At 49.1% G+C, this 22,511-nt stretch overlaps 2 protein-coding genes across 12 annotated transcripts in view; one reads left to right on the forward strand and one right to left on the reverse strand.

Annotated features, from left to right (window-relative positions):
* HABP4 (hyaluronan binding protein 4) overlaps positions 1–6,650 on the forward strand; it is a 40,570-nt gene extending 33,920 nt beyond the window's left edge. For both annotated transcript variants that reach the window (XM_045780866.2, XM_045780867.2), the window contains 3 exons: positions 774–945; positions 3,704–3,889; positions 5,274–6,650. In XM_045780866.2, coding sequence (XP_045636822.2) covers positions 774–945; positions 3,704–3,889; positions 5,274–5,330 — 415 coding nt within the window. In that variant the 3' untranslated portion in view covers positions 5,331–6,650. The remainder of the gene's footprint in view (positions 1–773; positions 946–3,703; positions 3,890–5,273) is intronic.
* A 7,462-nt stretch (positions 6,651–14,112) lies between these two features.
* The window catches only part of CDC14B (cell division cycle 14B), a 96,745-nt gene continuing 88,346 nt past the window's right edge, over positions 14,113–22,511 (reverse strand). For 7 of the 10 annotated variants that reach the window (XM_045780952.2, XM_045780951.2, XM_087858936.1 and 4 more), the window contains one exon: positions 14,113–17,912. Coding sequence is in view for 7 of the 10 variants with exons in the window: in XM_045780951.2 (XP_045636907.1) it covers positions 17,876–17,912 (37 nt within the window). In the remaining 3 variants the exon portion in view is untranslated. The other 3 variants (XM_087858933.1, XM_087858934.1, XM_087858939.1) reach the window with 1 other exon arrangement.

Raw genomic sequence — 22,511 nt, forward strand, 5'->3', positions numbered from 1 at the left:
GGGGTTTGTATTTCTAACCCCTACATTTACGGGGTGAGGTAGGGGTCCAGCTTCCTTCTTTTGCATGTGGATATCCTGTTTTCCCAGCACCTTTAGTTAAAAAGACTGTTCTTTCTTCTCTGAATTATCTTTGGCATCTGCTTGAAAAAAATCAATTCATTGTAAATGTGAGGATTTATTTCTGGACTCCAAATTCTTGTCCATTGATCTATATATCTATCTTCTGTTTTCTTTTAAAATCTCATGAATGTAAAGAGGATATTTACAAAACTCTGTATTTGTAACCCACTGTTTTATAACTCTGTTCGTGGTGCCCTATATTTGTTTTGACTCAATAGCTTCTCCCTTTCGTGTATGTCTCAATTTGTGTGTAATGCCACCTGGGAAGGGACTGCCTGGAGGTGAAGTGTAATGTTAATGGGATGGTGATGCTCCCATTTTTCAAAGACAGCTTTGAAACAGGAAGTGGGGTGCCTGGCTGGCTCAATCGGTGGGATGTGCGGTCCCGATCTCAGGCGTGTGAGTGCGTGCACCACATTCGGCATAGAGATTATAAAAAAAAAAAAGAGAGAGAAAAGAAAACAGGACTTATCTTCAGTTGGCAGTGATGGCATAAAATGATTAAAATAAGGAAGCTTTGTGGTTGAGAGATTGTCTTACCTTATGTAAATTTGAAATGCGGGACCATGAAAGTATGCCAAACTAATAGTAATGACTTTGTCTTTGAGAAAGTAGACATTTTAGACCCATCAAAAACTTGTACTTTTGCACAGAGTTCCTGAGCTGGAGTTAGAAGAGGAAACTCAAGTTCAAGAGATGACCCTCGATGAGTGGAAAAATCTTCAAGAACAGACCAGACCGAAGCCTGAGTTTAACATCCGGAAACCTGAGTCCGCTGTCCCTTCCAAAGCGGTGGTGATACACAAGTCGAAATACAGAGATGATGTGAGCATGACGTCTTCTTCTCTAGAGGCGGTCTGCTGGGTTCCCTCACTGCAAACCAAGGGGCCCTTTCTACTTCTAGGGTGCCGATGGGATAGGAGTAGTTGGCGTTCTAGTTTCTACCTGAGAGGAGGCAGATGTGATGTGTGCCTTATTTTATCTGTGTCTCTGTCTGTATTGTTCATAAAAAGAGTTGAAACTTCATACAAAGCAGTTACAGTGACGGTGCATTTTCTGCTCAACCCAGAACTGTGTTTGTGCAAATACTGTATGTTAATGGCATTTCATTTTTGTCTCAAACGAAAGGTAGTGTTTCATGAACAATGCCATTTCAGAGGATAACTGCTGTGCATTTCATGATCAGAGTAGTTTCAGCTCAGACTCTTCATAAGAGCATTTAATTGGGAGCAGTCGGTCATTTTAAACTGGCTGGAGTTCTGTGTTCTGTTAATTGCGGCGGCTCTGCTCCCTCCGCCTAACCGCTGAGACTTCGAGGGGGAGCCCCCGAGAGGAGGAGCCCCCGAGAGCCAGGCTGCACGGTCGGGATCGCTCATGGGGTTCTTTCTTCTTGTGAGGGCCTTATTTCTCACACTTTGTGTTCAGCCCTTTCTCGGAGGCCTCGGCTTTGGAAAGATCTCCCGCGTAGATTGGATGGTCAGCATGGCATTTAATCACATTCTGTTTATGTTCCTGAACTTAAGGGTACCCTGAAGCATTCTCATTTTAAAATTTAGACTTCACGTCAGTCAGTCACAGCTATTTATCCTTGATACTCGTCTCTATGTCGAGGACGGTGGCGAACAAACTCTTCCTTTCTGCTGGCATTGATTTTCTGTGTGAAACTCGGGGATTTTGTGCTACATAGATTTGTCTGTGTTTCCATTTACACTTTGATTTGTTGTACTCTTTGAATGAATACTTTCTTTGGAGGGCCATTCATGGCACAGGATGCCCTCCCACCTCCTGTTTTGGTGAGTCCAATCTCTTAGACGCCTTACTAGTAAGTTTTGAGCTGTCCCCCTAGAACTGGCCTCTTGTACACCGGCAGCATGAGGCCAGAGCCGTATTTTATTCTCTTGGAAATCTCTGTGAGGTATTTCTACAAGTCCATCAGCTAGCTGGGTTGGCTCTTTTCCTATTCACTTTTGTCCTTTGTTGTTCTGGGGCATTGTAAATGAAGCTTTGCCTAAAACAAATGTGCTGTCAGGATGTGAAATGTGCAGTTGACATGTTAGGTAAAAATAGAAGCTGTTTTTCCTGCATCCACACCAGCTTCATCCTCCCTGGCTCCAGAGAGAGGTCTCCTGGAATATCTGAAGCAACTGGGCTAGCTGACTCATCCAGCCTGGGCTCAGGAAAGCACATGTCTCTGGTCTTTGTTAATCTTAGGTTACCGAAGGCTTTAGCCAGGAATTGTTCTGAAAGCAACAAAAGCCAAGTCTTGGGGTCACTACTTTACTTTGTGCTGGGCACCCTAAGAGACAAAGTCCTGCGGCGATCGCTCATGCTCGCCAAGCCCAGACCAACAGCAGCCTCCCAGCCCCGGCCCGGAGAGCCCGCCGCTTCCTAAGCACGTGGTGGGCTGTTAGGTCGCCTCTTACTGTCTTGTGTCTGCCTTTTTACCAGAGTGCCAGTGCTCCTGAATTGTTCTTTCCTTCACGCTTTCAGCTTCCACAGTCCATTTATCTAAAGTCTCTGCTTTTTTTTAATGTGCAGGTTTGAAGGCAATATAAGTGTTAAACATGAAGTCTGTAAAAAACATGTGGCTAGAAGGGCTCGCTATGTTCAGGGAAACTTGACTCCATTTCCTGGACGAGTTGCAGGAATGTTTAGCATTGTAGCACTTTGGAGATTCTCATCTAAGACCATTGGCATATTTCCTGTAGATTTATACTTTACTGAAAAGAGAAGTTTGTTTTATCTATTATTAGAAATTGAAGCCAAATCAAATTTGGAGCAAGGTATATTTAATATAGTTTTCTTTTAACAAGACACAGAACTTATTTGACCTCTTAAAATGTCATTTCTCAAAGTATTTTGACCAAAGTATTTCTTAAAAAGCAGTTCTCGAGTTCTTGCTGTCTCATTGGTGGCAATCCTGAGATAACCATACTCTGTTGTTTTACTATTTCCCTGTATTTTGAGTCAGAATTGTTTATTGTAAATCATGCAGTTTTTAACATATGGTATTTGTACAGTCAGCACCCACATTGAAAGGAGTTTTTCCAGCAAGTTCTATTCTAGGAAGGTGATATTTCCTTATTTAAAAGTAGCATTTGTGAACAAATAAAAGACAGAAATTAAAACTTTTTTAATCTCAGCAAAATACATTTAGATATGAAACATTTATATTGATCGTGGTTCGGCATGCCAAATCGTACATCTTAGCCTGCCAGACTGATAGAAACTTGGTCCCCCTTGAATTAATAGTGAGTTCAGAGATGTTCGGGTGCAGACCGTCAGTATGCGGATGTGCGGGTGGCAAGTGGGCAGACCCACCCCCACCCCCCACCCCCCGTGCTGGCAGCAGAGCGACAGGGTCAGCCACTGCCTCACCCTGCAGTCCCACGGCACATGACGGGGGTGGGGGGGTGGGGGTGGGGACACTGTCCCGCCGCGACGCCATGTCGGCTCCCTGGCAGCACAGCTCTGGGACGCTAAGCTGAGTGAGTGTCCATGGAGACGTGTGTGTGTGAGTGTGTGTGAGTGTGAATGTGTGAGTGTGTGTGTGTGATATGCTGAGATGCTGTAACTGTTTCAGATGGTAAAGGATGACTATGAAGACGATGCCCACGTTTTCCGGAAAGCAGCCAATGACATCACATCCCAGCTGGAGATTAATTTCGGCAACCTCCCTCGTCCTGGGCGTGGAGCCAGAGGTGGCACACGGGGAGGCCGGGGAAGGATCAGAAGGGCGGAGAACTACGGACCCAGAGCAGAAGTGGTGGTGAGTGTTTGTATTCTAGGTCCCGGATGGCTTTCTACAGGAAGTGGAGATGAGGCGGCCCTGGGCTGTGCAGCTGGGAGGGCCGTCAGGGTCTGCCGTCCATTCCTCTGGCTGGCTGGCGCTGACATCGAGGTGTTGGAACAGTGATGGCAGCAGCATGCCCATAGTTGGGTACCGACCATTCAGTAGCCCTGGCCTCCATGGGCACCGGGGGAGGAGAGAGATCCACTGTCTGTCATGAGTGCACGCTCAGAACCGGAGAAAAACTCACTCATCTGCATCAGATGAGGTCCCCAGGCTTGGGATCCAGTCAGTTCACCTGATGGTTACTTACTAACTGTGATCTGATGCCCTATGGTGCTTTCAGGGCAGACAACCTTTCCTAGGGCTTCAAGGCCTCCTGGTGACCTCCCAGGCTCCCCTTCTCACCTCCAGCCATTCTTCCGCACGCCTCAGGCAGCACTGGCTACCTCGAGTTCTTCAGACGAGCGTGCTCCTGACCCCACAGGGCCTTTGCACCTGATAGTCCTTCCCCACCCTCTGCCTGCACACCCAGAGTAATAGAGCCTCCGACCTCGCATCCTCACGGGCTGCTGCTTTGGGCACATTTCCTTCCAGACCAGGTCAGAGCCCTTGAGCAAGGAATTTTAGTTTTCTTGGAAGCATTATCTTCCTTTGTAATTGCGTTCTCACTGGTGTGATTACCGGTCAGTGTCTCTGTCTCTACAGTGGACGACAGAAACCGTGTCTGCTCTTGCTCATTAGCGGGTCCCCGTGCCTTCTTCCAGCTCACACCTGCCCTCAGGCCCCCACCCCTTCACCGTCAAGGTGCTCTGTTTTGGGATCTGTGTTCTCCTTGCTCCTTCCCTGAGGCTTATCTCTGAAAGAACCTTTAGAAAACCCTACCTGACCATGACCAGATTGTAGTGGGCGCCCCTCTGTTGGCTGAAGTTACCACATTGTGACTTCTTCAGGGCTTCTCCCCTAACCTCAGGGGCCGCCAGGGCAGGCAGGAACTGTCTCTAATCAACTTTGTATCTCCATGTAGTGAACATTCTATATCATGTTTATTGGGTGAAGGAAGTGCCAGATACAAAAAGGGTCCCTGGGTAAGGGTTTGTGGGAGAAAGGGAGGGAGGTGGGCAGTGCTGGCCGTCTTGCAGAGTGGACAGGAGCGAGTCTGAGAAGGGAGAGGCATGCTTCTGCGTCCCCCCTCTGCATCTCCTCTTTGTACTGGGGGCCTGCCTCTCCCCAGAGTGTTTGGGCTGCACCCCCCATTAGTGCCTCCCCTGGGTGAGAGCAGGCACATATTTCTCAGAGGGCTCTGCTCAAGTGGGAATGGGTAAAGTCACTGTTGGTTTCAAACTTTTCCTTTCTTCTTTAGACACACGACGTTGCTCCCAACCCGGATGACCCTGAGGACTTTCCTGCTCTGGCCTGAAGAGCCCTGTTTCCCTCGCAACCTCCAACAGCACTGGCATACCTATGAAGAGACTTTTTTTGCTGTGGGGAAGAGAGTCAGACTCTAAGAACAATAGATGTTGCTTTTTCCCGTGTAGTGTGAATGCGTTGCACTTTTGGGCCTGGGGGCTGTGGGATAGGGATTTCTCCAGACACAGAGCGGCAGCTCCAGTCAGGGGTCAGTCTCGCACTTTCCCAAGACGGTGGAGGATGGCAATTATTGTTTTATTTATGGAATTCCATATGAAGTTCAGAAATAATGTTAGAATGTGTATAGAGAGATCGTATGGGGTCCCCACAAAAACAGGAGAGGAAAGATGTAAAACAGAATCTACGAGGACGATCTGGTACGTTGTGCAGAGCTGGAAGGCCGTGTTCGTTAGTGCTGGAGGAAATACACACCACCACTGACCTCAAGCAGTCCCAGCCCACTTTTCAGACACAGAGGAATTAAAACCCAGCTGTGTTTACTGTTTACTTGTACATGTTACTCTCTCCTGGAAGTTTTTGAGTTCTGGTTTTCATTTAACCGATAATTTTAAGCAGCTAGTGTGTATACGGCCACTGGCTACCACTCTGTGACAGAATTAGGAAAAGTACTGATTTTTTTAATGGTGATTTAAACTACCTCGTGGTTCCGTGTGTACACACACATGCTTAGTGTACATGTGCATAGTCAGGGGTCGGGTGGCTTTCAGGATGAGTACGAAGCATCTGATTTTTAAAATCATGTTATTTAACCCAGCAGCCAAGTGAAAGGGGTCCAGGCAAAAGAGAACTGCAACTACCACCACGTCCTTTTCTCCCTGGAAACCAGTCCTGAATTCAGCGCCCGTGTACATACAGATGCCCTCTGTCCTCGTCCCGGCGACGCTTGTAAATAACTAGTATTTACTGAAAACCGTGTGCGGTTTTTCTCACTCAGCCCTGACACCAGTTTGAGTCCCTGTTTCTCGCCTGTGGTGACCATTTGGGGTTAGGGGCTCCCTCAGACATTCGGCCCCTCACCGAGTCCTGCCCAGCCCGGCAGAGCGCGCCCTGCGGGAGCCACACTCGGCCACACGCCCGGGCGGGGACTGGGGCTGAGGCCGCTGTAACAGCTGTGGGCAGCTGGGGTGATGCCCTCCTCAGTTTACCATAGGAACTCGATACCATTTGCCTGTTGTCACCCAGCTAACATGCTTGCGTTGGAACCTGAACCTGGTTCCAGGATCTGTGCTTTTTCCCCGCTTTGCTATGCTGTTTAAGATGGCTCTGAACTTGAACCCAAGTGTAAATAAAGGTTGGTATTCCCTCCTAACTGTGTATAGAAAGCTGCATCCTTTTGGTCACTCCCAGGTCAAGAGAAAGGAATGTGGAAAAAGTAGAAGGACTCAGCTGAACACCCCGCCCCAACCATGTGATAGCCAGTTAAGGACCTTCGCTATGTCTGACTGCCTACCCTTGGTCTCATTATTAAATGAATATCCGAGTACTAAGATCCATTAACGGATTGTTTTATTCCCTCTCCCTGGAAAGGACACAAGTGGGACTTGCCCTGATCTCAGTCAAGTCTCAGGAGAGTGAATGTCAGGTTCAGCCACAAGGATCGGCTGGTACAGTGTGAGGCTGTCATTCCTCGGCAGGCTTGATGCAGTCACATGAAGTCACTCCGCCTGCCTTGGCTTTGAAGAACGGCAAAACAGAGATCCCTTCAAGAAAATTTCCTCGTGTTGTAAATAGTGCTGGATCTAAAACTGTATTTGCAGACACCGCATGCTTCCCAGACATTCAGAAGATCGTGTGCCGTGGAGCAGTGTTGGGTCCTGTGGGCGGAAACAGTTTTGGGGGACGGGGTACAGTTTCTGAGCCTACAGAAGACTGCTCACCAGGACTACCTCTTACCAATCGGTGGGGCAGATGGATGGCGGGTTTTGGTCGCATGGTTGTCCACACTCCAGTGCCCCAGGGAAGAGAGCAGAAGCAAGGAGCAGGGGAAATCCCTGACATCCTGTAGGGAAAAATTAGAGTACGCAGGAGGACTGTGTTCAGACCTATAAACAAGGGAAGGCCTTCCTGATCAAAGTCCCCCTACCACACTCCTTTGAGGTGCTTGGGTGTAGACGTATCATGAGGCGGGGCACGTTTCTAACTTAACACCAAGCAAATTAACCCCACAAAAGAAAACTAGTCAGGCGCCAAGACTCTTGGAAGGCAGAGGTCAAGGATGTTCAAATTCCAAAGTCAGGTGTGCCAGCCCCAAGCCCGACTTGGAGGAGCTCACAGTTGGATCTCAGGTGGCCGGACAGCAGCTGAAGATGGGCCGGCGGGGGGGGGGGGGGGGAGTAGTCCCCGGGCCTGGAGCTGGGAGAGCTTCACAGAGTGGTGTCACCGCGGATGGCGGTCATGGGGGCTGGTATCCAGCCTCGACGGGATGTGTTCCTCCGACAAGGTCTGGGAAGAGGCAGACTCCCTAGAGGCTGCCTGGCTGGGACTTGCCTCGGGAAGGATAAAGTCATGCACTGGACGGTTTTAATGTCCCGCCAGCCTGCCCGAAGAAGTAGTACGTCTTTAGCCTCGTGTTGCTGACAAGCATTTGATGTTTTCGAGCCGTGTGAGGCAGGCCCCTCTGGAGCCTGAGGGGCCCCGAGGGGCAGCCCCGCTTCTCGTGCTGGTCGCCGGTTCAGGGCTGCTCCTCTCTCCGCCAGCTCCTCCAGGCCATCCCGGCGCACAGCTACCTCCGAGGTGACGGCAGTGGTTTTCTTCTGAGAGTCCTGTAGACTGTTGGACCTGGGTCTCAGAAGCTGCGAAAGGCGAGCCCTCACAAACAGGAACTGACCTCTTCTGAGCTATCAGGAAAGAGCCACGCTGCCAAGAGCAGGTGGGGCTGCCCCCCGACATGGCATCACAGCTGGGTAAGCACCGTTCCACTGTGCGAGAAGATCTGCCCACTGCCTTCCACTGCCGCTGTGTCTCCCTCAGCCTCTGCGAGGTCCCCGTCTGCGGAAACAGCCCCCAGGATCTGCCCTCCTCTCCGGATCCCCCGACCCTGGCCTGAAGCCAGGCCCTCGGGCAGCGGGCACCACTGCCCGCGACATGCCCCCCGTGCGTGGCGTCGCCTGGCTCAGTCCCAGAGGGTTTGTACGGATGTGGTAAAGGGAATGAGGAGGGAAAAGAGCAGGTATTTTAAAAACATCTTTATTGTCGGGGTGCCTGGCTTAAGCATGCGACTCTTAATCTTGGGGTTGTGAGTTTGAGCCCCATGTTGGGTGTGGAGATTACTTAAAAATAAAACCTTAGAAAAAAAAAACTTTATTGTAAAACAATACGGATAAAAAAGTACAAAACTTCCTTGAAGCACCGCCTAAGTGAAGAACCGACTTTCCCGGGAGCCCGTCCGTGTGCCTGTGCCAGTCACAGCCTCCCCTCCGTCTGCAATGGGCCCTATCCCGACTTAGTCCCAAGGGTCGCCCCAGCACTGAGGCTGTGCGCCTCGCTGGGTGTCTTATAAATCTGCGGGAGCCTCCTCTCGCCCTGTTGCAGAACCCACGACCGAGGACACGCGGTGACCGAGTGGCTGCGCTGTGCTGTGGGGCACTCGTCTCGCATTTCACAGGCAGGGAACGGGAAGGACGCACCCTCTCGGTCCCTAACTGCTCCTTGGGCAGGCACGGGATGAGGGGATGAGGCAGAAACAGGACTCAGTCCTCAAACCTGGTGTTCGTTCCACGCTCCTGAAATGTCCACTTCAATAAGTAGCGTCTAGGGCAAAGCGGCTAGGAGAGGGACGCGGAAAGGCCGGAGGACACGCAGTTTGGCAGGGGACCGGCGGAGCCACACCACGTGCTGTGCGATGCTGTGTTCAGGCCCTCCCCGGGGCGAGGCACTGGCCCGAGCAAGCAACGTGCTGACCGCGCACAGACGCCTGAGTCCCTCTTGACACGTTCTCCTGAAGACACGATGGGATTAGAAGCCTTCTTGGAAAGCTTTATCAGGTCTGCACAGGTGGAGATGGCAAGACTTGAGAGGCCACGAGAGTAGGTTCAAGGTCACCAGTGAGGCACTGGTGGAAATGAACAGAAGCTTGGCTCTCTTGGGGGCCTCATGGAGCCTAAAGGGTCCGATGGCTCCTGATAGCCCTGCTGGGCCCAGGCTGCTTCTGCCCATCTCCCCGTGCTCCAGAAAGCCTTTTCCTCGGCCACGAGGTTTCCTGTGACTCAGGGTGATGGAATTTCCCCAACCAAACCATGACGCCTTCTAAGCGTTGTGACTGCAAAAACGTGGCCCCGTTTTAGAGGGCCGACTGGGGAGCACCAAGTCGTCTGTAAGTGGGAATGCCTGTCGTAGGAGATTGGAGTGGTGTCGAGGGGCACGTAAGTCTCTCCGGAGCTCCCACGCTTCTCTCATGTTCTCAGACAAGGGTAAGAATTTCCTCGGGAACAGCCCTCCCGCCAGGGGCCCTGCGAACACCTCCACTCCACGCGTGTGCTGCCCGAGCCGGGGGAGCTCACCCGCACTGATGACAGACCCGCACGACCACGCCGGCGGCCCCGGTCTGCACTTGCCCTGTCGAGATACCGGCGGCACCGGGCCGCGGGGAGGAAAGGACGGAAGCACCCGAGTCCCACGTGCTCGGCAGTGCGAATGCTCAGCGCCCGCGTGTCCCGGGCTGCGGGAAAGCCGGGTGGCCGTGAGCAGGGCGGCCGCGGCGGCTCTCAGGAAGAGGGAAAGCGGGGTGGGTAGGAGGGAAGCAGAGAAACATGGAGGCCACTCCGCCTAGTGGGACACGTGGCGGCCGGGACCTGCGAACCGGGGTGGAAAGACACCCCTCGGGGATTTTCACCAAGGGTCTGCAGATGCCCGAGCGGGGCCCTGGGAGGACTGGCGCCTAGGGCCTCGCGGCCTCTGGACGAGCAGCCTCCTGGCGCTCGGTCCTGCACCGCCAGGGAGGCCGCGCGGGGCCCACCTACGAACTCTTCCAAACTCCTGCAGGAACTTTCCGGGGAGACAGACCGGCTTCCCTCAGATAAGTCACTGGGGCCCTCATGTGAGTGAGTTCCAAGAAACACGGTTTACTGGGGGCTGGGGATTGAGCCGCCCCCAGGGAGGGTGCCAGCCTGGCCCCTCCGCACCCCGGTCATCCCTCCAGGCCCAGCGGTAGGCCCAGCTCTAGCCTCGGCCTGAGACCCCGGTACCCGGTGGGGAAGACGCCACGCACTCCCGCCGAGGCGAGGCACGCGGGAGGAAGCAGGCTTCAGTGGCACCTGGAGAGAATCTCCGTTGCTGAGCGAGGTGCTGTCCGGGAGAGATCCTCTTGGGGGGTCTGGTCCTCGCGGATCCCAAGCCAGATTAAAAGCCGGTCTAGAAAGGTTACAGCGCGAGACAGCCAACCATCGCTGGAAAAGGGAGGAGATGGACAGAGTTGTATTTATGACACCGGAACCTGTCTTCGGGGGTCACTGGGTGTGGCCAGCTGGAGACTCCACGGGGCATGCTCTAAACTCTAGCGTTAACTGCAAGGCAAAGTGGGGTTGGCCAGAGCAGAACCACCCGGAACAAGAGCGGACCAGGGTGGCGGTCAAGCCCCTGCTCTGTCCTATCCTAAGAAGCTGCTGGCCACTGGCCTGCATGTCGTCCAGCTCCGTCACGACAGACCCCTCGCTCTCAGGGATGGAGACAGTCTCTCTGTGGCTGCCACACAGCAGGGGAGAAGCCAGGGCCAGGCAGGCAGGCGGTTAGCTCACCGTCTCAAGCCCCTCACCCCCCCACAAATAGTCATGAGCCCCATTCCTGAGGACTGAGACCCCTGCTGCCTCCTTGATAAGGGAAACCTCTCCCCCAGCCCCTTCTTCTGCCCACTGGGGCTTGGGCCAGAGCAGAACAGGGCAACAGTATTCGGTTTCCATGACACTGCCCAGCGAGGCTGCACTGACGCTCTTCGGCAGTTCCCAGCTGGGGGCAGCACCGCCTCTGAAGGTGGCTGACAGTGTGCGAGGGTGTCTGGGTTCCCCAGTGGCTGGGAATATGACTGGCATTTAGTGGGCGGGGACGCCAGACTGGCTGCATTCTCTGGCGAGTCCCACGCAAGAACCGTCCCGCCTGAAAAGTCATCTTGTTTTATATGAAGAAACACACCCATGAGAAGAAACCATTGTCCTTTTCTAATTAAAAGAACGCACAACCCACACTACCTCCTCCACTCTTCCTTTTGCCACCCGAAGCCTCTCCCTGTTTAAAACCAGGGCATTTGGCCAGTATAAGAATCGGAGGGGCCAAGGCCAGCCCCTGGTGATGGCCAGGCCACGTGGGGTCCGGCCCTGCGGGCGAGAGGCCTCCTTACCTGGGCATTTCAGTGTGGATGGAGCACCTGTCATCCAGGAGCATTTCAAAGCCATGCAGACTTGCTAGCAAAGAGATGAGACACAGTTAGAGAGGTGCGGCCGGGCGGCGCGGGGGCTGGGCCACACCCCCGCTGAAGCGAGGGGTGTCCGGGGACGCACTCGAAGGGTTTGCCCAGAGTCCTCGCATTGCCCCAATACGCTGAGAAAAATAGCGAGACTGTGATAGGTACATACTGTGCCACCTGCTTAGAAGACAAAAGGCCCCCAATCCAAGTAATGGGGCAGTTACAAGTTGGGACTAGAGAGAGCAGGGAGTGCTGGCCACCCGTGACCTACAGCCCTGAGGCCGTGCCCTGCCCGTTAGCCACCCCGCAGCCCTGCCAGCGGCTGCTAAGGGAGGGAACACAGGCACTCCAGTGTCACAGACCTTTGGGAGAGCACCAAGGCATTATAGAGAGAGATGTATTTTTTATTACACACAATGTATGTATGGCTCTTGGTATGTGCCAAGCACTGTTCTAATTAACAACTATTAACTCATTTAATCCTCATACAACCGTCATCCTGGCCCAGACGACACAGCTAATACACAGCAAAGGTTTGCACCCAGCCTGGGCCCAGAATCCATGCTCCGGACAATTATGCCGAGCGGCTTTTTGACAGAGCGTACACGAAAGCTTTACATTTCTGCACATTCTTGACCCAGCAGAAATGCCTTTTGTAAGAATGGACCCTAAGGAAATAAGCAGCAGCACCCAGGAAGAATCCACAGGTGAGAGGCTGTATGCAGCCTGCAGCCGCGAAAGGCTGGCAGCAGCCCCCGGGGGCAGCGCGGGGGACGGTCTGCTGGCGTGGGGCGGCCCACATCACGCTGGTGGGGGACGCCCCCCGCCATCCTGCCTTCCCAAGCACCACACCCGCGCTCAGGCCCACGGCGGGAGGCAAGGGAAGCGGTCTGCACGGGACCCTCTGTGCTGGCACTAGGACTGTGATGAGGCACCGAAAATACCTGACATGGAGGGATCACAACTGATCGGTCTTTTGTTACCTAATTAGCTACAGAAAATTACCTTAAATGTATGAAAAAAATTAATTTATTGAAAGCTACGTGCCAGCACTGTTTTGCTTTGCGTGGATTATCTCATTTAACTCTCATATTAATTAAGATAGGGACTGCTTTTCTTCCCAGTTTACTTAAGGAACAGAAGCAGAGGGGTTTAGCGCATCGTCTGTGTGGTACGTGGCACCAGACCGTGTTGTGGACAACAGAGGAGTGAGAATCTACCGGGCAGGGCCGGGGTCTCCGTGGCTCACCGCTCACACCGCGCGGCTCTGGAAGATGGGAGTTGGGGGTTCACTGCGCGTCTTACAAGGGCCAAGCCTGCCCCCTTCACAGCGCTTACGTACTTCGGGCAGCTTGGCCCATGCCAATCAACCGAGCTTCAGCTGGTCAGCAGGAGGGCGCATGACCTAGTGTCGGCCTCAGGGCACACCACAGAGGGGCAGGGAGATGCTGCAGCTTTCGCCAGAGGACAGAGCCTGTGAATCACACTCGGGGGAGCAGTGCCTGGTGGGAGTTTGGATGCGGGGAGAAGGCAGGTCCCTGTGGTTTGTACTTTGAAAACCTGTATCCTAGCATGAATCAAAGCCGAGTTCTTTTGGGAACGGGACAGCACTCCTAACAGAACGAGTTCCTACGTCCCAGACACGACCTCTGCGTGACGGCGCGGGCATCAGGTCTTCAGGGTCCAGGCCGGCGAGAGACGGTCAGAAGGGAGGCAGGCAGACGGCACTGTGATGGCATCCAGGGTTGGACATCAGAATGTGGGTGCCTTAGCGCTGGCCCTGCCCCTCGCTTAGCTCTTTAATCCTGACCTTGGCAGGTAACGTGAGGGGAGTACCGTCTACAACCCACAAGACTCCAAGGGCCTGATTTTTGTGTGTCTTATCCTCAGTAACTTCTCCAGTCAAACCTTTGCATAACTTGAGCTAGTGGTGGCTGTGTCTAGAAGGACTTCATAACACAAGCCCCTCACTATCTTAAGGAAGGTGTATCCCCCAAGGTCTTAAGCTGAAGCCCTAACCCCTAATGCCTCAGAATGTGACTGTACTTGGAGACGGGCCTTTTAAGAGGTAATTAGTTAAAATGAGGCCATAAGGATGGGCCCTACTCCAATCTGACTGGTGTCATAAGGAGATGAGGACGGACAGAAGGACACCAGGGATTGGAGTGCACAAAGAAAAGCCCAAGGACAGAGGCATCAGAAGACACCAACCCTACCAACACCTTGAGCTTGGACTTCCAGCCGCAGAGCTGGACGAGAATAAACTACGAGCTTCCCCATCTAGCAGACTAATACGGAAGGTTATACCCACTTTACATTTTGACCACTGCCGGCCATGATTCAGAATGGCAAGTGAATACAATAAACCAAAAGGCTGTGTGGTTAATACTTTTAATTATGTGATTATAATTATACAATTTTCACTACTCAATGTTTTGTATAAAACCAGTTACGATACACAAGATTTTCAAACTTGACAATACGTATCAAAGTACATAGATAGGCAAAGTTTACAGGCCATTATGAAGCTTCATCTTAAAAACACCTTCAGAAAATAAACATTCATTCAACCAGTTCTCTTGGCTTTATAAAATATGATTAGAAATATACATTTTAATAAAAAAATCAAGACAATGATTGATCAAATACTGATTAATCAGTTACATTTTAAAACTTTTAATAATCTGTACATGAGTGCAGGTTAGAGAAAAGTCTGCAAATTATTAGTATAAAACTGCAGTACTATAACCAGATGAACTTATCTGCTGCTGGCAGTTAATTCTACTGGGCAGTTAAGGAGGTAAGTTCCTACACAGTATAGGTGAATTGTCCAGTCTTTTAAACACATCTGTAGTATTTCCACTTAGCGACATGAGGACTACTCAGATTGAGGAGAAATGGAAAAGCGGCAGCGAGCCTTACGAGGACAGTCCTAGCAGGAGAGAACTATTAAAGAATTAAAATAGGTTTCTCAAGTTGTTTTTGATGAGCACTGCTTTCCAAAATGCAATAATTACTTTTAAAAATGTATGAAGAGAAACAGTTAAGCTACTTTTAGAACAAACATCAAAAGAGCGCATTGCTCATTTGTCATGAATGGTGGTGATTCAAGCAAAGGACAGCCTCCAGGAGCTCTTGGCACGACACCACCCGGAACGCCTGACGGTCTGCAGGGCGCGGAGAACCGGCCATCAGGCTCCAAGGGCAAGCACATCCGCCTCATGAGAACACTTGGGAACTCCTCTAAAAAATGTCTGGGCCCCAGAAAAGAGGTAGAAATCACCCCTGTGAGAGGGGAGGAGGGAAGAGAAGGAAGTGGGTGGGTGACAGGCTAACGGGGCCAAGTTGAGAACAGAAGAATGCTGGAGACGAGGAGAGCAGCGTGCCACCTGGAAGCGGCTACTTGGACAAGAAGGCTACTTGTTTTAGTGAGGCACTGCTCACGGTTTACCCCTCTTCACGGACAGCTAAGAGAGATTTCTAGTTTTCCTTGAGCATTACAAAACAGAAGTCTGTCTATACTATACCCAGTTTTGCAGACACCCTTCCTTTGGACTATCTCTGACTTTGGACATGAGTCCCCCAAAAGCTTCAAGAACACCTAAAAATATTCATTTCCAATTTTAATTCCAATGGAAACTGTCTCAGTGTACTTCCAAAGCTATTTAAGGCTCTTAAGTTTAAAGGAATGTCTCCATCTGACGTGCCCTATTTCATACTCCATAGCAACAGGGTCTTTCTATGATAAGACATGAAGTTAGAATCGCAGAAGATTCTGGGTGTGTTGAAGTTTCTGTTGGGGGAAAAAAGAGTCCACTCTTACTCACAGCAGGAAGAACTTTCCGTCAGACCCAGAGACTTCCTGGATGCTACATACGCCCCCAGTAAGTTTACTGCTATGCTATGAAATCCGCCTGAAGCACTACCCCAACTCCCTGGGGCGCTCCAAGGAATGTTCCTTATCAAATCCCTAGTTTCCTAGGGCTCATTTCAGTGGGCCTGTTAAACACCAAGATTGTTTAGAAAGAGCCACAGTGATAGCAATTCTAGCCGGAAACTTATGCAGTCAACACAAAAGGCAATTTGTAAAATAAAAAGTACTGCGGTTAACACTGAAGCCCAGATTCTTCACTCTTGGCCAAGACACCAAATGGCTTATTCACTGTGAGGGAGACGGCACATTTAACTTGTTCTGATGTGATAAAAAGCCAAACCAGGGTCAGTTCAGATGGAAGTTTGATATTCATAACTACCTGGATTATTTATGCAGGAGATGGCCTTTAAAATTGTCAAGGGAAGAAGAACTGCCCTGAGAATTCAATGTTTTATGCAAGGGCACAGTCTGAATACTTAGTATTGTCTCCTAGACAGCAAATGGAATGTTTCTCCTCCCACTTGGAGCTGAGTGAAGAGGGGTCTTCCCATCAGATAAGTGGGTCTTTGTGTCTCTTTACTTCCGGGGATATAAAACCACCTTTTCTTCTGAGATCTAGTCCGCAGTGTTTAAAAGCCAGCATGACCCACCCTTGTTATACCTGATGGGGAAGAGCCGCTGTTTGACCAAGATGGCGGCACCTGCCCTCTTGCCTCAAAGCCCGTCAAATTTACTCCAAGAGAGTAAATATCAAAATGGAGCCATGGCCTTCTGGAAACTTTTTGCATTAACAGACTTTAATCTGTTTATTCCAACCGCTTCTACCAGTCATAGTTTTGTTAAAAAGGCAGCTTTTTAAAATGGAATTGCCTGTTCACCTGGTTCATTCATCTTGTAATGGGAGGCGTTTGCCTTCTCCAGCCTTTCCATATTGTACCCCCATTCTCCAAACCAGGAGAGGCAAAAATTGGTTAACAATAACTAAAACCATTCACTTCTTATTATGGAGGGAACCAAAGTGACTGCAAAATATTCTTGTATTTTGGGCCCAATTTTTTTTTTTTGTTTGTTTGTTTTAGCAGCAAATAAATTGTTTTTGTGATTGCTTTCTGTCACAGACTCTGCTGTGTTTCTGTAGGGTGGAGGGGCGAAGGCACTCTGCAAAGAGTTAGTTGTATTCCCTAACCAAAGGCAACAGTGAGTCTCTTATTTACAAACAACTGAAATCCAGATGTGAATAACTGTCACAGAAATCAAAGGGTGTGTGAATGGCCTTAGGCTGATCACATAAAAAAAGAAATCCACAGTGCTACAGAAAGACCCTAATAAAGCAGTACCTTTTTTTTTCTTTCTTTTTTTTTTTTAGCCACCATTATTTGGGATGGCTGTTTCCAAGGGAAAACACCAACAGTGGTTTTTTTTAAAATCATGTGTGGAAGGAAATAGGATTTTAATTTGTATGACTGGGCAACCAAACAGTGGGCAGCCTTGGCATTCTCCAGTCCCTCAGTGACACAAAGAGGAATGACTTACAACGATCTTCCAACTCTGGAGCCAGTTTTCCCTCCCCAGTCTTCCAGAGCTATCACTCAGATTCTCGTACCAGTTTTGGTCGCGGGAGTACCACTTGGCATCACAACATCCAACAGTCCTCAAACACGGTTTCCCAGGTTCTTGTTAATAAAGCACTCTTTGGTGGAAGACAAGCAGCTTGGGTACTTAACAGAGTTACCATTACAACAATGTTACAAATATTAAAGTGAAGGTGGTTAAACCAAATAGTATCAAATTACAGAAAGTGCCATTACGGAAAGTAATGCCTGTTTTCTCTATAAATTTTGACACAGGGAGAACAGAAAATAAATACGTAAAAAACCTCCATCAGATCCTCACTTCTTCTGAAGGCCAGCAGCTAAAATGATTGCCATCACAGAGACACACGTGCACCACACAGACTGGTCAGCTCTCCCGACAGCAGAGGGCTTTGATATTTACACCTGAGACTAAATTTACAACAGCTTGTTTGTCATGGAACTTGAGACGTCTCTACAAAAGAAGAGCCGGGCCTTCTTCAAGTCACTGCTTGCGCCCGAACTCACGTAGTTATTTAAACTCCAGTGGACACTGTCTTCATTGAATAAACTTCTTAGGTGGAAAGCAGCTAAGGCTTTTGCAATTTTGTTTTGTTTCCAAATAAATTGTGCTAAGTCCTGCTGTAGTTTTCTGTTCCTAGAGTCTTCCTTCAGTTCTGGTCACAGGTTTTTACTTAACGCAAGACTGTTTTAGTCCTTGAAATGGAGGGACTACAGGGGGAGAAAAAAAAGGATTTTACCATGAAGGTTTCCAAGTGTCCCATACGTAGTTACCAAAAGACAAGGAAGGCAACATAATAAAAGTAGTGACATGCTAAAAAGTATACACTTTGTGCAATTCTTTAATGACAATTATTTTGGGAAAAGACAGTACAATATCAACCATAAAGTAAAGACAAACAGGAGAGAAAGGCAGAGCAGAAAAAGGTTCAGTTCTGCAAAAAATAAAAACACGATAACAACAAAGGAAACAAGGGCGGGCGGCAGAAGCAGAGCAATGCGGGTACCATAATGCCACTAAGGGCATCTGCTGCAAAGCACTCCTTTTCCTTCCTTCCCTCGGAGGAACCAGGCTGTGGGAAAGGTGGAAAGAACGAAGAGATAAAGAAGTGTTACTTGATTATTTCCAAAGCCAGAATCCGGTCACAGAAAACGCTCGGGCGCCTCGAGCAGTTTCCAGCGCAGCCCCGCGCGGACACGTCGGACCGCGCCGCCGCCAGGGCGTCCCCGGGGCAGCCGTGCCCCCGACCCTTTTCTGTTCGGAACTGACCCGGACTGATTCTCACCCTACCTCCCTTCTTTCCTTCCCAATGTATTCGGGCAGCTTTCAACTCGACAGCAACTTTCAGAGAAGAAAGGAAGCAAAAGCGAGAGTCAGAGAAGCCGGCTCTCGTCTGGCGGCGCCGCTCGCGGGATGGTGACGGCGCCCTATGAGAGGAGCTCATCTGAGCCCATCCCTTCGTTTTCAGGGACCCCAACAGAACACTGAGTTTCTAAAAGGGCCCAGGGCAACTGTGCGGCCAAGTGGGAAAATGTCTGGAATTTCAAAGGGAAATCAGTGTTTTGGAAGATCACCGGCATTTTTTTTAAAAAGTTATTTAGTGACACCATTCTGGGGCTCCCAGACGGGTGTACCTTCAGAGATAATGGCAATAACAGAAAGGCGGGAGTCCAGAGGTGGTGGAATGGGATTGAGGGATTTAGTGACACCATTCTGGGGCTTCCAGACGGGTGTACCTTCAGAGATAATGGCAATAACAGAAAGGCGGGAGTCCAGAGGTGGTGAAATGGACACTGAGCTCTGAGACTGTAAGGGACAAGAAGACATGATGATGACCAAAGTCACAAATGAGAAGACTTAAAAAGCCAAAGAAGTCCTGAATGTAGTACTCCCAACAGAAGGGCTCATGAAGACACATTTTCAGAGGCCAAGGAAGGCACCCTGAGCATTTATCTTCCCCCACGATACGAATAATTAGGTGCAAAATACCCCAAAAGCCATGAACATCAGGTTGGTTTGACAGGTGGAACAGAATGTGATGGTTCCTAATGACGTAACTTGGAATTAAAAAAATCACTCGTCCGGGACCATTTTCTTAGAAAATGAGGTTATCGTTAAAAAAAAGGAAAGAAAAAAAGACAGACTCCTCCAGAGAAACAGCACAAGCTTACAGAAACATGCACCCAATGGTACGCTGTGTCAAGATGTGAACTGAACTGAACGGTATCCCACGAGGTGGCTGCCGGTCCTCACTCAGAGGCACAGTGATGGAATTCTCAAGACTCGAAGAGCTCGTCAGAGAGTTAAGAAAGAATACTCGAAAACAGGCCAGTTCTCCACTGGATTTAATAATTCTCAAAAGAGAAACAACAGAATGACTTATAGCTCTAACAGGAACTGGGAGAAGGGGAAGCCCACTGATTTACTTCCTCAGATGTGAGAAAGGGGGTCAGCGTGCTCTATCCACCGGCAGACACTCCAGCGCTCGGGGCCTGAACTGCACACCGGGCGAAGGCACAGCTTGGCACCCGGGAGTCGGGTTTAGATGCGGCTTGTGTTCAGTGGATACATGAAGGAGTGATCATCTGCCATGAGAAAAGCATGGGGGCATTCCTTCCCAGCAACAAAGATTTATGACAATACATAGCTTTCCAGCCTCCAAATAATTGCTCTTTTAATGTGTCTGTGGAAAAGTTGTCCCAAGTTGTACAGCCACTCAGTAAACTGTCAAAAATCAAAAGAGCCAAATCAGTGGAAAGTGAGCTTAGGTGAGGTCTTCATCCCGGAAGCCTCTAAGAACAGAACTGAACACGGGAATGAAAGGTCGGGTTCCTATGGCAGGACAGATATGACAATGATGATGTGTAAACATCAACCTGCAAAGAGAAGGCTTCACAGGTGGGGGTAACAGCAGACAGGCAACCTTGGCGCCCTGGAGGTGTTTATTTTATACTGAAAGGTGTACCATTTCATTTCCTAGTATTGCTGTTTAAAGCAAAGTTTTCTATTCAATACTTTACAATTACTCCACAGGCTTGTATTATTTTGTCCTGAACCAGATTATGCACAAATGTGTTAATTCCCTCATTACCCTCCAACCAAAAATGAGTACTATTCAGTAGGATAAAAGCTTCGGGTTACAGCTTGGCTACCTCAACTCCCACTATTTCCTAGAAGCAAGAAATGGGACGGGCCTGTACGTCATGTATTTGCCTTTGTTTCATGAACTCTAGGTGGCTCACAGTTAAGGTGATGTGAACACAGGCCAAAGACCCGAAAGAGGCCAAGGAGACCCTGCATGAAGGGAGGTGGGAAACACACTTGAAGCCCAATTCTCTCTCGTTGGTTTATTTCTTCATCCTTCCCAATCTCTGAAAGTCCATTCTGAGAATTTAAAAAAGTCTTTTGGTTTTCGGCACTATCCCAAATGCCTGGAAACTGCTTTAGGCCGTTTCAAAATTCAGTCAAGCGTATTCAGTTTGAACTCTACTTTCAATCCCTCAAAGCATCCGGTCCAGGGACCTCAGGCAGATGCTCACTGCAACCAGGAACCCCCTCTGCTGAGAAGCACAAGTTTAGATCACTAGACAAGACCTAGATGGAAAAACTGCCACACGGCCAACGCTCCTCAGAGGAACGTGGTGTGACTGAGCGCGCGTGGTCCCGACTCCTGGACTACTCCTCTGTGGCCTGAAGAGCACAATCCAGAAAAGCAGAGAGCAGAATTAAATGTGCAAGACACACTCAACTGTAATGGAAGCCTGAGTAATTATACCTAAAAAAGAATGTTCATTCAAAACATGTCCATCCCCAACAGCAGGCTTTTTATTTGAATTTTTAATAGTTTAATTCACCTAAAAGTGTCGAAGTTAAAATGCTCCCGTTTCCCCCTACTTATTGTAAAAAAGTTGGAGAAAAAGAAAATGATAAAAAAGTAAAACTCCCTAACTATCCTACGAACTAGAAGAACTGTTAATATTATGGCATATTTTCCATGACCTGACTTCCATACATGCATAGAAATGGACGTATATGTAAATATTCAAATATATATGTATAATATACACAAACTTACATATCATACATAAACATATGTATAAATATGTATATTTGCAGATGTATACATTTCTATACAGAGTATTTTGTACATTTACAAAATTAGAGTGATACTTCATGATTTTTATGCACAGCTCTTTTCACTTGTTGGTTCATGAGCATTATTTACCCAGGCCATTCGTTTTCTTTAAAAACAAGACTCTTGGCTCATTTGGCATCATTCAACAATCTCTAGACCATCTCCTCTTCCTCGCAGTTATAAATACCGTACTGGTATGACGTTTTAATGTACCTAAATCTTTGACTTTTTGTCAGTATTTCTCTAATATTCTTCTCAAATCGAATTAGAGAGTAAAAGAATTATGACTATTTGATACGTTTCTATGAAAAATTCAAAATCCCCAAATTAAGAGCTGGTGCCCTCAAATACTTGTTCTAAGGCACTATCCCAGTCTTGTGTAAGTAAGCGTACATAGTGAAATTATAATGAAAGAATCAGAAGAGAGGGGCAAATGGCAGAACCGAACAATTTCTTAAAAAAAAACCACACACACACACACACACAGAAAGACACAGAGCTCTCCGGTTTGTAGCAAGTCCCTCAGGACACAGGCTGCTGGGACCTGCCCCGGAGACTAACTCAGTCGTCCCACAGCAGCAAAGATATGAGGGCAGGAAGGTAAAAAAGAAGCAAGGAAAATCGTGAAGGATGCTTTAACGTCTGGTTCAGACTATCTTCAGGCCGCTTGTGGTCTATTATAAGACAGGCGCTGGGCCATAAGCACAGGACCGCACGTGTAGTCGACACCAGGCAAAGATACACAAACACAAAAAGGGTGCCTGCCTTCCACTCCTGAGATGACAGTAAGTAGGTTATCTGCTCTTCCCTCAACAGGGGACTGCTTCTGGAATATATTAAAAATGAAATGTCTGCCTTCAGTTCATGATAAACATCCAAGAACAACAGTGAGAATGGATTTGGTCATGGAACACGTGCACTTTCTTGTCATAACCTGTAATAACGAAGGAAAGGAAGATGCTGGGCTCCAGGTGAAAGCGTGAACGCCCCTGGGTGTGCACTGCGGCCAAGGGACCAGGCCCTAGGTAAAGAAGGATTCCAAACTCCCTGTAGTTCTCACATCCCACCATCACACTTATTTGCAGCTAATTCTCCAACAGTTATGCTGTATCCGACATACAGAAAAATCTCCTCCGAGTCCTGACAGAGAGCTTTGGAAATTCAAAAACTTTTA

Source organism: Ursus americanus, chromosome 34, assembly GCF_024610735.1.
Source record: "Ursus americanus isolate L20-20 chromosome 34, mUrsAme1.1.p, whole genome shotgun sequence".
Taxonomy (NCBI): domain Eukaryota; kingdom Metazoa; phylum Chordata; class Mammalia; order Carnivora; family Ursidae; genus Ursus; species Ursus americanus.